Consider the following 14391-nt stretch of genomic DNA (forward strand, 5'->3'; position numbering starts at 1 on the left):
GTAGGCTCGATTTATTCCGAAATTATTTTTTACATATTATGTCGACATTCTGTTACTGCTAACTTTCTGTTTCTCTTTTATATTTCAGAAAGTTTACTGTTTCATTATTCATTATTGTAATACAGATTAGATAACAGGCTTGAGCCGTGAAAACAGCCTCTTGCAGAAATACATGATAAGGCTGCATATTATAGACCCTTGTGATCCGGTCCTTCCCCACCCTGCGCATAACGGGAGCTTAGTATATCAGGCAGTCTTTTTTTTAATAAAAACTAACACCGGGAGATCACTAAATAAGACACGTGATATAAGGGTGTATTGTGGGCCGGCCCCAGCCCGGGACCGCGTGCCAAACCGGCCGGTCTCTAGTGGTGCAAAAGCCCATAGCGGGCCGATCCTTACCAAAAAGCCCGTGAGCCCGGGACCGGCAAGCGGGCCTGGGCCGGTTCAATCGAGCCAAACGGCTAATTTTTAATTCTTTTTTTAAAAAAAGGGACAACTGTCAGATATTTAAAATTTAGCCGTTGGACTGCATTTTTAGCCGTTTGGCACTTTCAAAAATAGCCATTTGGCTTCCAAACTTTGTTGTAACCCCAAACTTTTTATAATTACACTTTTTCCCTATTCTCAACTATAAATACCCCCTCATTCTTTCATTTTTACTCACAAATTCTTCAATCTCTCTCATTTCTCAAACTCAAATTGAAGTATTCAAGTCTTCAAGTCTTCACTCATCTCTCATTTCTCAAACTCCAATTCTTAATTCAAGTTAAATCATGCCCGGTGATTCTAGATTGCACCCATTTATTTTGGAACACTTTAATGTGGTAGAAGAAAATGAAGAAGTTTACATAATAAAGTGCAAGAACTGTGGTCTAGTCTACACTCGTCGTCGAAAAGAGGGCACAAGCTCTTTAAGGAGGCATATAAAGAGTTGTCTTGCGCGTTCTCCAGACATTCGTATTTAAGATTTTAAGTTGATTTGAGATAATTTGTGTTATTTTAAAATTATTAGACGTATTATGCTTAATGTTCTAGTTTGTTAGATTAATTTGAAATATTATATTGAAGGTATTGAAATTTAATTTGAAGTATTAAATGTAAACTTTAATTTGAACTATATCTATAGCTTATATATTATATAAGGCAATATATAATTATATATACATATAGCTATATATAAGCAATTTATATTAGTATATACATATATAGTTTACAAGAAATTGTCTTAGATAAAAAAAATAGCTCGGAACGAAAAGCCCGTTTAAGCCTGCGGGTCCGGCCATTTAGCCCGGGACCATGTGGGCTTAGGACTGCAGTGGGTTGGTTCTACTAATTTGGCCCGTTTGGCCCGGGACCACCAAAGCCCATGCCCGTTTGGCCCGTTTAGGCCCGGGCCCGGACCACAATACGGCCTTAACGTGATATGATGATATCTCTGTAGTGTCATTAGAATTTTTAATCTTTAAGGGAGTATTCGCAGAAGAAGGATTTCTTCTGTGGTGTTTCTAGTATTTTCAGAACTTTCGAGGACATAAAGCTAAATTTCTAATTCTCGAATTTTGCCTTTTATAAGTAGGCTAGCTCCTTCGATTCACTGCTTTTTTAGTAGGTGATCTTGTCTGAAAGATGTCAGGAGAAGAAGAAGAAAATGCTGCTGAGCTCAAAATCGGTGATGGTAAATAATCAGCTTCTTCTAACGCACTTTATAAATCGGTATCATTGTAGTATGAACAGCTTAATTATCTGCAAAATTGAGTTTTAATACTTATATCGTTCTTTTGTTTTCTAGTTGAATTTAGAGTTGAAGTTTTATGTTTTCTGTTTCGAAAATTTATTTCTTCTATTTAAATTTGTACATTATGCAATACTCACTTCTGGTTTTAGGTAGCTTACACTGTATTTTGATAGCTTATTGTCGATTTCTTGATGCAGCCCAAAAAGGTTGTTTTTCCCCCCCCCCCTCAAATTCTACTCATAAAAACAGAATGTTTTTCCAATTTTAATCATAAATGCAAAGGGGAATCGAGTCTTATCAGCAAGCTATTTTTTTCCCCTTAATATGGATTATATAGCATTTTAAATGATTCCCCCCCCCCCCCCCCCACTTTGTTTGGTGTTGCGTCTAGGATCTTTTCTAGTATAATGCAGGATGGAGTACAGTTATTTGGCTGAGGTTACTATATGGTGCATGTGATTCTTAATATTGGTTTAAATGTTCATGAGAAAATACTTGATATTACAATTTGTTTTTATTTGGCAAAAGAAACAGGCTGCTTTTTTTTTACATAGATGCTGATCATTAATGCTAGCTTCACTATATGCCTCATTTAAACTTTTTAGCATCCATATTCTGATGAGCCTCTTAAAAGCATTACCTACTTGTTAGTTACTCTCTGAAATTGTTTTCTATAAGTTTGGTGATGAAATTATCTGTTCGGGGAATAGAGCCTATTTTTGAGGCATGAAGTGGAGGAAATTATATTAGTACTGCATTCGTCTTTTTCTCTGAGAAATGTGAAATTTAGGAGGAATACAAGATCGAGAGGAGGGGAGGCACTCCTTTAGGTGGATTAGCCAGTCTTTTACGTTAGTCTTTCTATACCAGTATACTGAATCCCACCCAGACAGTGTGAGGCAGTACGGTTCTGAAGGAGGTCAGTTTTTCTAATTTGACAGCTACTAGGAGTGCCATATTTACGGATGAGAATTTTAGGAAGCGAAGAGGAATGCTTGTCAGTTGGTGTGTCTTGTGCAAAGAAATGGGAGAGGATGTTGAAGATTCTCATCCGTGGTGAACGGAACTTGTGCTGAATCCTTTTGGCCATTGCTAGGTAATGCCAAATTCTGTGGAGGCATTATTTGGGCCCTGAAAGCAGAAGAGGAGTGAGGAGGAGAACTTGGGAAATCACTCCTTGAGCAGTTGTGTGGACCACGTGAACATAAAGAGTTTGAGTTGACATGAAGATACTCTGCTAAGTATGAAGATAATTTTTCTGAATCCATTTCAATATTAAATCCTAAAGTTATAAGCTAAAGAACAAATTCTCCGTTCACATTTTCATTCTGCGAAGCCGGATGGAAGTGGTTAATTGTGTGCCCCCACCCTTTGTTAGCCAATCACTGAGAAGAATATTGGCCCTTCACCCCCCACCCCACCCCACATCCCTCCAGCTTTACTCCAGCTATTCATGGTAGAAATCGTTTAAACTCTGTAGTCTTTCTCCTGCTTGTAAGCATACAAACAGCATATCTGTTGATGAAGTTCAATAAAAAAATTTGTTACTTTGGTTTCAGAATTTTTGAAGGCGAAATGTCTAATGAATTGTGAAGTCGCGTTGATTCTTGAACACAAGTACGAGCAGCTTCAACAGATGTCTGAAGATCCAACGAATCAGATTTCACAGTATGTGTATAAATCTAGATGCCCAGGATATGTCAGTAAATGCTCAGACTTTGCCATGCTTCAGTAGATTCTTTAAAATGCAAACTGGATTATCTGATATGAAATAGTTGGTATTCTGTGCTTGGCTGAGATTCCTATAGAATCATTTTTTGGTGTAGGTTCTTTACTCTTTTGGTATACCTCTTGTATCGTTTTCCCCCACACATCAGTAAAAGTATTAGTATTTCATAAGAGAATGGGTAATCTGCTCCTTTCACAATGTGTCTGTGATAAGTTGTAAATGTCCTCCTTCATATCACCGTTAACAACCACTTTGTGGAATTTTCATGTTCATATTTAAGGCAAAATGCAATGAGATTTTCTTAAGGGAAACTATGCTGCCCTGATATTGAAATATGCTCTCTCTCTGTCTCTCCCTCTCCCCCGCTTAGAAAGGAAGCAGGAGTCTAACGAAGTGGTTTACGTTTTCGACATCTAAATATGTGTGGAGAGATAATATGTGCTTAGCTATTACGTTCTCAAGTTTGGTTAATTGGTTACCCTTGTCGTCTAGGGTATTTGAAAAGTCACTGCAATATGTGAAGCGTTTCAGTCGGTACAAGAACCCTGATGCTGTTAGACAAGCTCGAGAGTATCCTCCTACCTGTGGCTTATAGTGAAAAACTTCAGTATATCTCTTTTTGACATTCATGCATATGTGAAAATACAAGAACCAGTCCTTTCATAGAATGTAAACCTTAACCTCAATTCAGAATCCTTAGTAGGTATCCACTTGCTGAATTCGAGGTAAGTATCTGTCCTTTTTAATTTTTTTAAATTACTTTATCCTTGTATTTCTGTTTTTATCTTCATTGAAACTGTAGTTTATAATTTTGATATTGTGCAGCTCTGTGTTCTGGGGAATCTTTGCCCCGAGACTGTTGAGGAAGGTATCGCCATGGTCCCATCCATCAAGGTACTCACGTGTCATTCTATTCAACGTTAGTAGATTTTTGGTCAATCTATCAAGCAAGATAAAACAATACTCTTTCTCTCTGTGCCTCCACTGCCTGGTTTTGTTACCCAATCTATTTCTGAACTATTGCCTTTAGCTTTTACTGAAGAGTGAAGACCAGGATCATTGTTTAAAACTCAATCAACATGGCCAAGCATGACAGATAATTGAGCTAGAAATAATGACCAGCTGATTCAAATTTGTCATCATGTTTATTTAAGCCAGACAGCTTGTCCATATAATGTGTTTTTGGATAAGTAACTAGTTTATATATATATTATTTGACATGAGAGAAAGTCTGCATAAAGGTGTATATGCACCTCTTATACATTGTTATACAGTGTATTTTATGCTACCTTATGTGTTCATTATACAATATATAAGTATTGTATAAAGGTGTACAAGCAATGTGTGTGTGTGTGTGTGTGTGTATATATATATATATATATAAATTAGTATTTGACATGAGATGTGTGAAGTTTAAGAAAAAAGGATCACGACAAGGACTTGGAGGTGTTATTAAGCCATGTCAAATCACTACAAATCTCCGTTTGTTGTCTTAAACATTTTGGGAGTGGTTTCCATGGTGTATTTCATTGCCTAGCTTTCAGCTGCATGCACTTCTGACTTGTGTGAAAATAATGTCTGGTTTCTCACCACATTTGGTGTTGTTCTGTAGTAATTCATCTGATAGAAAACTCCAGATTCTAAAATAAGAATTATAGGATTGCAGATATCTAGAGTTGTAGTAATTTCAGAATTTTATCAACTTAAAGAACACAACCAAAGTGCTTGATATGGACTTAAACATTTTCTGCACCAATAAGGTGGCTTTTGATTGTCTTACTAAGGGATTTAACGTTCAAGAGTTTTTACATTTCGTGGCTGGTTTTGAAATTCTGATCTGTTAGTTTCACTGTGTATTATTTGGTGTTTGATTTGTTTTGAGGCATAGCATCAACCTTATTTAGAGCTGCTTGTACGTCCTGTGTGCGGTCCTAATATTGGTTCACCAGAAGGCTGAAGGATCTTTAGAAAAATGAGCTTTTGTTCGGAGTCAAATCCTAAATGTTTTCATTTTCCTTAACTGTTATCCAGCAGTAAATCTTCTTATTTCTCTTTATCAAACTCGGGCTAAGTGACATCCTGTGTTTACAGAATAGGGGACGCGCACTTGATGAGGAAGCAATCGAGAAAATGCTAACTGACCTCTCTCTAATTAAGAAATTCGAGTAGTCTCATTATTCAGATTGTCTTGCTATCCTGATGCAGTCTGCTTCCAGTATGTAGCTTCTCTGTCTCTGTACTTTTGGTGACCAGCTGTGTAATGCAAATGGTGCTGTGGCATTCTTAGCTGATTGACAGAGAGAAGACCAGACGACTCTGTCCTCTCTGGACATTTTATTCTTTTGGAAGCTGGTTTTAGAACAATCCTCTGGTTTCAGAGACCAACCCGTTGTTATTTGCACTAAACTATACAAGGTTCGCTGTTTTTGCTTTTGTGTGAGACAAATTAAAGCGTGCTTCTAAAATTCTCTCCTTTCTAAAGTTGTGTTAGGAAACTCCCTAGAATGAAGCCCCACCCCCTCTTTTTCTCCTTTTAACGGAGGCCTCGCCTCGCTTCCTATTTATTTGGTGAAAATAATTATGTTGGAATTCCGACACATTATAAAATTCCAATACATTATGCTGGAAGCTCATATGTAAAAAAATCCAAACTCCATCATATTATGTTAGAATATTTTCGAATTTTGAGGATGTTTTTTTTCCCAGATTTTACCTTTACATGAAAAAGTTGCAAAATTTCGATTAACTTTTAAAACTGTGATTATTTTTCAATTACCAGTTGTAAATCTGGCTATTTTTTTTTTATTTTTTTCCCCATTTATTTGCGAGTCTGGATCGAAGCTTTTTCATTTTTCAATCCATAGCCCCAGTGACTCACACAGCCTCTTTCTCGTCCTAATAAATAAAATGGGATGAAACAAAATCAATGAGTTTTTGATTGATCCACAGCGCAATCAAGCCGCCTTGATTGGAAAATAGAGACCTTGGAAGCCGTCGAGAACAAGTTGCATAAGTCAAACTCAATCAAGCAACTGTGTATGGGAAAAACACAGGAGTATATAATTATGTACATCTTGCCCTTCAAAATAACAATAGAAAAAGTAAAGAGTAAACACCACTTGATTTGCCACCCGTCTCATCTGCCTTTTTGTGTAATCACTTGCAAGCCAATACACAAAACTCTAGATAAAAAACTTAGCAAGAAAAAAGAATGAAATCACAAAAAGCTTTTACAAGATAAAGCTCTAGTGCGTACAAAGATAGGAAGGCTCCTTATGCGATCACAAGTCATACATCTAAACATTACAGAAGTAAAGGCACCTTGAAAATGATTAATCAATATACATATTCAACGTTTACTCAAAACTGTGTTAAAAGTGAACATGCAGTGCTACTGGATCCAAAAAAGATTTGGTCAAGTAACTGTCCAACAATTTCTAAAGAAGATTACAAAGGAGGGTTCATGTAAGATTAAAGAAAACAGTTGTATTCATCAGCACTATCTAGAATGGGCCGATTTACATCTATATTATCATACATATGTACGGCTTGGACCAAATGATAACATCCATCCCTCCTATTTTATTGAAGCAGGCTACCTTCAGTGTTGCACTTCAACGTATTAGGGTTTACCACATATCCAATAAGATGCAAACCATATATCATTGGTGTTGGCAGGAAGTTCACCTGCAGCAGGGAAAAATTCATTGTAATAGACAGATAACGTTGTTTATCCACACAAAATAAAAAAACAAAAATTATGTTAGCATGTAAGGAACTGCAAGAAAAATGCAGATAATATAAGCTTCCTTCAGCTAGCTGATTAGAAGAATTCAGGTTTGTACTGTATAGTGCTAAAAGGAAGTCATAGGAAGACACCAAAAACTTCTGTCTTTGGTGTTAGTAAGACCACTTCAAAAGGGCTTGATATTGGTCAGAAAATAATAACCGTATAGATGGACAAGTTCTTCATGATGGTGAAACTAACCAAGCTTTGGAAACTGTGATCAAAAGATTTTAGCTTTAGCATTTATCAGTGCCTTATCAACTTATCCAAGAACTGTCTGGTCACAACAATTCACTACGAAAGTAAGAACTTTCAAAGAAAACCATCAGGAGCAATTCTGCAAACTACTTCTATTCCTAGCATATAAGCGACATAGTTTAGCCAAAGCTTCTTAGAAGTTCAAAATATCCATGATATAAAAATGGAATCTTCCACAAAGTTATTAGGCAGTGCACTGCAGAACCTACGGACAAGGGAAGAGCAGTAATTCAAAGTCTGAAAGGATGTCCGTAGATAAACGAATTCAAGACACATAGTAAAGTTGTCACAAGGGCAAAGATCACAGATTTGTTTAAGGGGGCACAGAGCAAGAGGAGGATCGCTAAATTCCCCCATAAGATTGTAACTGCGTGTTAGGTTGAAAAGCATATAAATCAATCTAGAGGAAGCAGTATTATGCATCGAACATGCAAATTGCTACCAAACAACTCATTAAGAAACCTTTCCTGCCCCGCCTTCTTTTTTCTTTTCTTTTTTAAATTTACTATACTCATGATATAATATACAAGCTCAATTTTCTAAATGCCCTAGGCCATTCGGGGAAAAAAGGCCAAAGAGAACCCCACTACTGCTGAAGAACAGTAATCACATCATTGGGTTCTCTACTTATTTATCACCCAGCAGCAACTTTGAAGTCCTTTAACAGGAAAAAATGTATATAAAGAAAACCATTCTAGACCATACTCGTAAAAGCAGAAGGGCTTTTCTCAAGAGGCTACATCCACAACAAGGTTCTCAGGGTTCATAGAGGGCACAGTCAGATTTGATCCCTAAACAACTGCTGAAGGATGAGGGCTCACACCATGTAAGCTACTTCAAAACCCATACTCCTCCATTGATAGTCCGGTCATGCCATCACCACCATAGATAAAAAACTCAAAACATAATAAAGAAAAATATAAAGGGAAAAAACGGCTCCTGGAAAGCAAAAAAACATTTAGCTAAAGCAACTGTACTACATAAACCAACTTTTTTTCTTTTTCTTTTTCAAAACATTTTTGGGGTGGGACCACTAGCCTACTACTCATATCCCCATATAAATCAACTCAATTGTAAGGTTTCACACTGGTACTAGATTGATTATAATATCATCTACCATCCTCTTCAGACACCATACATCAAATTCTTGTTAATTGAAGGTCTCTTCTCTCCATATTTTTTATTGCTAGAATAATATTTATTAATTTCGTAGCACCAACAAGGTAATAACATGCTACAAAGTGATTGGGAATTCTAAGGCTTCACAATTTACATATGAGAGTCCAAGAACTCTAGCATGTGTTCCAAGCCTCCCAATGCACTTTTATATACCAAAAATACAAGTTTTGGTGGTGCATCTGAAATTTACAAAGATAAGGATAAAGTTTATCCTCAAAATAGCAATGGTTTCTTTATACCGACACTGACCAAAATATACATCTCATAATAGAGATACCTTCTAGTCATGTCGATCACGTAACAATTAAGGTCAGTCAATTTACTCAATGCTATACTGCTATACCAACTTGCTCGACACAACAACGCTTTTCTGTGTCAATCAGTATACACTTGACATACAATAGGCAGCTCCTATCATCAAATCTAGCAGCACTAGGTGCTAAGAGCCCTGAAGTCATTGGGGACTACAAAGCCATCAGCATATAATATTCATGGAGAAAACTTCTCTTTTTGTCTAAATTTCTTTCTACCCTTGTTATAGGTTTCTCTTTTCTTTCTTTTAATTTATTTGGGTTTTTTTTTTTTTTTTTGGGGGGGGGGGGGGGGTTGGGGGGACTAAAATGAATTGGAACTTTTAGAGAAGACAAGTTACCTTTAAGAGAAAATGCTCTGATTCATTCAAAACTTAGTTTGAACCAGAACTTGCAGCACATGGGGCTTGCCTATTATCCTCATTTAAAGAATGGGTATCATCAATCTCAGGTATATGCTGCTCAGCACGTCCAGCAGGTAAAGTCTCCTCCAATATATTTGATTCAGCAGAACTGGCTCTGCTATCTGTGGTTTCCAGATGCTCCATCAGGTGTGATACAGTGGCAACAGCTGCACTGACTTCATTCCTAGATTCCAGACCATGGTCTGATGTCGAACTGTTGCGAGAGAAAAATTTCTCCTTCCAACCCCTTGAACTCTTCGTTAAAGATTCTTTGTATCTAAAAAACGACGATAAAAACAAGTAAATAGGGCTTACAAACAAATAACATTTTCTGATGTTTCAGAAGTTACCTGAACAATTATAAGAGATGATATTAGAGTTTCCAGATACCTCATTGACATTGCACTAAGTCGAGACTTTATAGATTCTGAAAAAGACTGAAAATCTGATGGTCCGGCTCTGTCTTGATGGTTAGGAGAAGATTGAAAAAGAGTCCTCCTACAATACCAAAACTCAATAATAAGTAAAATAAGAGAATATATCGGCCGTATTTGTCTTTTGTTCTTTGGCCTTAACCCCCCCCCCCCCCCCACCTAAAATTCAAGATTTAAGATATGTTTTGCATCTTGTTCACCAACTCTTCATGATCGGGAATTAAGAAAAATGATATAGCTATCAAAAAGGGAAAAATCCACGAGAAGGCCTTTTTGTTGTGCCCCTATCTAGAAAGGGTGAGGGTGCCAGCTTTCTTTTGGTAATTATTGCAAACCCATTTTATTTTTGGAGGATCCATTCCCATGACTGTAATTATGTAACCCACATAGAGCAAAAGAAAAGAGGAACCATCAAAACTCTCAACCAAGCTTGACAAATAAACACACCTATCATTTGACGAAGTCCCAAGTTGATTAACAGCAGCATTTGATCCTGACCCAGAGGCAGAAACCTGATCAGCTTGAAAAGAAGATGGTTGAGTGACTAGTTGTCCAGAACCTTCTCCGACAGCAACAATTGGAGAATCCTGACCAGAAACCAAGACTGCAGGAGTGGGTCCACCCCCACTCCTTTGAGTAGAAGATGAAGCAGCAGCAGCAGCAGGAGGAGCATTTGGATGAGTTGAAAACACCAGAAAGTGGGGACGACCTTGACCTGATGACCTACCTCGCTGACCTTCCCTTCTGGCAAGGTGGCGTGTCCTTCCCATGGCAGCGGCAGCAGCTAAGTGCTGAAAGATACGCTCTTCAAGTTCAGAATCAGTTGCACTTACAGGTAACTGTGAAAGAAACATACAAGATTATGTCACAAAATGGATCATCAACAGCTTATAAGAAGAAAAAACTTTCGCGGACTTCAGAAATGCTAACATGCTGTAATTCAAAATCTCCTAGAGTTGGATGGTGAAAGATTGTGGTGTTTCTAGGAGGATTCATCCTGATGTTTCTCTCGTGCTCTACTGCATCCAACAATTCCTGGCTGAAAGAGAAGCACATGTATCAACAGCATTGAAGGAGGACTAAGAAAGATCATAAACTGATAAACAACTAAACAAGTGGCTGATTTGAGAATAAGACCGAACTTGTTAGGGTCTTTCAAGCTGAGAGCCTGCCAACACATGGGGCACTGGGAGCTTCGCTGACACCTACAGCACATACATTAAAATTATTCAAGATATTAGTGCTTTCAAATTAAGCTCTATTCGTGCCTTTAGTCTCAGTATTTGCAGCATATACAGCCAAAGATCCAAAAATTCATAATCTATCAACTGATAATCTTCCATGACAAATACAAATTTGAAGGAATAAAACTTTGTTCCAACAATTTAAATTTTTAAAAAAAAAAAAAAAAAAAGAGAAAATCAAATGCGCCAATTTTACCTTTTTTCTAATTTTAATATCAGAAATAGCGGATACAATCATGAATTGATCAATGCCACTTAAGTTTAACCTTCCAAATGAAATTTGGTCGAAACAATGTTAAATAGGAGATATTTGGTGCATCAAGAAGTCATTTGTCATTATTTTGCTCACTCTTTTATCGTCCTAAACAGACACAAGAAGGAAACGGTAATAACAAACCCCCTCCTGCTCTTTGGGCCTCCTTTGCAGGAAGTTGGGTATAAAAGCTTAATAGATAAGATGAAATGCCAAAAATCATGGATAAAAACTATGGATGTTACACCCTTTTCACGGTCATCAATTGTGATTACATTCTACATCATCTATACAATCAGTGAGCAACATCAAGCATCGTTTATTTATGGGTATCTTATTAATCAGAACGAATCACAATGCTGAAATCATAATGACCGCCTTTCTCTTACATCTTCAAGTGAACTGCTCAAGTAGGAGCACATAATCCTCCAAGAAAACCATGGAACCCAAAAGTTGGGTAACAAAGGAATATATCAGAAGAAAAGACAAACTCCAAAAGCCTCATGTCATTTTTTTAATTGAGAAGCCCAATGACATTCTTAATTGCAGTATTTGGATCTTTAACATTGTCAAAATACTCTACATCTAGTTTGTGTGTTCCCACCAGAGGCACTTCATAGAGCATTCTAATTTTCCGCAAGAAAGCCTACAACTCATCTTTATAACATTAGAGGAACAATAAAGGCCCTTAGGCAGCCATCAATGTCCACAAAATGTCACCTTTTTGGGAAGTCATTACCAAGCACTATGCATCCTAGAGATGAGTGAAAGAACAATTTAGACATGAGATATCTAATTAATAGGGAATATTTAGATCACCATTCAAGAATACATTGAAGATGGAACTCATGCTTGCAACCAGTCACCTGCAAGTTGAAAAATTATATTACTCCATTATAAAGCCAATTCTGTTCACAGTAACACGGGATAATGTGAACTATGTACCGTAGAAGGATCACTGTCACAAAATGCTTCAAGACATATGCTGCAGGCATCATCGCAGGCATCCTGAATTCCACCTTCAACAAATGCCGCAGCTGAAGTCAAAATATCCTCAGACATCTTGCCGTCCTCCATCTGTCAAAAGACAAAACCTTAAACATTACTCCACTTTAACAAAGCAAGCAAAAAAGCAACAAGCATTCTGACTTACTAATCTCATATGCAACAACAACAACAACAACAACAACAACCCAGTATAATCCCACTAGTGGGGTCTGGGGAGGGTAGTGTGTACGCAGACCTTACCCCTACCCTGGGTAGAGAGGCTGTTTCCAAATAGACCATCGGCATCCTTCCCTTCAAGAACTCCCCACCTTGCTCTTGGGGTGACTCGAACTCACAACCTCTTGGTTGGAACTGGAGAAAAACCTAAAGAAAGCCCTTAACACCAAATGATCACCTTACCTGCTTTGACTTACACTGCTGAGAATCAAATGCTACATAGAGATTAGAGACAATACTGTTGAACTTTAAGCCATTGGGCTTTAAAAGAGAAGAAGTGTGAATTGGAAATGGAGGGAAATAAAATGGAGGGAAAATGAAAATTTGAAGAAGTGAACTTTTGTCTTGCACTTTGTCCCTCATTGGTGAGGGACAATCACATTTATGTGCTTATATATAGATTCACTTCTTAAAGCTCTTAAAAGGAGTTGAAGAGAATGAACCCTCGCGCCGTCGTCGTCGCTCGCTCGGCTCGGGCTTTTGGATTTGGAATTGGAATTGGAATTGGAATTGGATTTGGAATTGGATTTGGATTTGGATTTGGATTTGGAATTGGAATTGGAATTGGAATTGGAAAATGATCGATCGATAAGATTATTTTTGGACAAAATTTATTTAATTATTTAATAATTAATTAAATGCCAAATCACTTGGTAAGTGTGTTTTTGCTCCGTTCTTTGAGTTCGTTGGTATGCTGCAGTTTGTATTGCCACTGTTGCAGGAAGGTTTATTCCGTTTTATCCTGGGAGGATTTAATCCATTACCTTGGCAACGTGTGAGGTGGTTAAAATTCCTTAAGGACGCACAAGAAAATTGTGGACTCGGAATATTTCTGATTCTTTACTATTTTATATATTTCTTTATTCTTCTAACATTTTTCTGATTTTTGTTTCAACTCAGTGACGATCACAAATACAATGTCTCGCTCGTTTGGTTTAGTATGGCATCGATACCAATATCTGTTTTTCCAGCTTTCCACTTGGCTAGTCCCCGATTATAATTTCATACTAATTGATTAATAAACTTTCAACAGCAGCTCAGAGACAAAGAGGGGACTAAACCCCAAAATTTCCACCTTTGTTAAACAAATTTGAGAATAACATCTCAAACCCAACACTGAAAAGAGCTTCCTTCCCCTAATCCCACCACAATCTATCACCATGTTCAATATAAAAAATAATAACCATATTACAAATTCAAAAATTTCACTTAATTATCCTTTATTCCCGAAACCACTCTATAACCAACCAAATAGTAAAAAATAACTAGCCAGTCCTCCAAATAGTAAAAGAAGCTCAATTTCCGATACCCAGTAATTAAAATTGAACGAATTAACAAAACCATGCGAGTAATAATAAATTACCTCAAAGCAGCTTCAGTTAAATAAGGCACAGATCAAAGCATAAGTTGATAAGAGGACTTTGGGGTTTTGAGAGATAACCACAGAAAGGAAAAGAGTGAAGGGCAAGGAAGAAGAAGACTTTGAACTTTCCCTATGAATTATGATTATTTATTTATTTATTTTTACTTTTTTTGGCGTGATGACTGAGCCCACAATAGCTTTCCAAGAAGGTAACATTGCAAGCGAGTGAAATTTTTTTTCTTACCTCAATGGGATGAGCAACAAATGAGCACGTTCAAATACGCACGTGGCATATTATGGTTCTATGGTCCAAAGCATAATTTCTTAGGTGCGTGAATAATCCGTTAGTGTCCTTATCACGCTCGCTATGTTTCACACAATCCAATATCATTTGATTTCCTCATTTCACACTCTTGGCCCAAGAGTCTTGGGCCAAATAATACTCTCATATTTTAAAATTTATATAG

The 14391-nt window shown here is 37.2% G+C and overlaps 2 protein-coding genes across 3 annotated transcripts; one reads left to right on the plus strand and one right to left on the minus strand.

The window, feature by feature from the left end:
- Nucleotides 1-1520: 1520 nt before the first annotated feature.
- Nucleotides 1521-5948, plus strand: LOC107797199 (DNA-directed RNA polymerase II subunit 4). Its single transcript, XM_016620060.2, has 6 exons — nt 1521-1678; nt 3298-3406; nt 3960-4037; nt 4159-4192; nt 4293-4361; nt 5559-5948. Exons 1-6 carry the CDS (start codon nt 1630-1632, stop codon nt 5634-5636), a joined length of 417 nt encoding a protein of 138 aa, XP_016475546.1. The 5' UTR covers nt 1521-1629; the 3' UTR covers nt 5637-5948.
- An 848-nt stretch (nt 5949-6796) lies between these two features.
- Nucleotides 6797-14174, minus strand: LOC107797197 (E3 ubiquitin-protein ligase RHF2A-like). 2 transcript variants are annotated; one of them, XR_012694092.1, is made up of 9 exons: nt 13925-14174; nt 12283-12414; nt 12157-12203; nt 10983-11045; nt 10771-10879; nt 10288-10679; nt 9757-9904; nt 9344-9683; nt 6797-7154 (listed from the first exon to the last, which is right to left on the minus strand). XR_012694092.1 is itself a non-coding variant. In XM_075219411.1 (9 exons), the coding sequence occupies exons 2-8, from the start codon at nt 12412-12414 to the stop codon at nt 9377-9379; spliced, it is 1158 nt and encodes a 385-aa protein (XP_075075512.1). In that variant the 5' UTR covers nt 13925-14174; the 3' UTR covers nt 6797-7154; nt 9344-9376. The 2 variants fall into 2 exon arrangements, 1 of the variants encoding a protein (XP_075075512.1); XM_075219411.1 differs by having other exon boundaries at nt 9797-9904.
- Between the last annotated feature and the right edge of the window lie 217 nt (nt 14175-14391).

Source organism: Nicotiana tabacum, chromosome 8, assembly GCF_000715075.1.
Source record: "Nicotiana tabacum cultivar K326 chromosome 8, ASM71507v2, whole genome shotgun sequence".
In the NCBI taxonomy this organism is placed as follows: Eukaryota; Viridiplantae; Streptophyta; class Magnoliopsida; order Solanales; family Solanaceae; genus Nicotiana; species Nicotiana tabacum.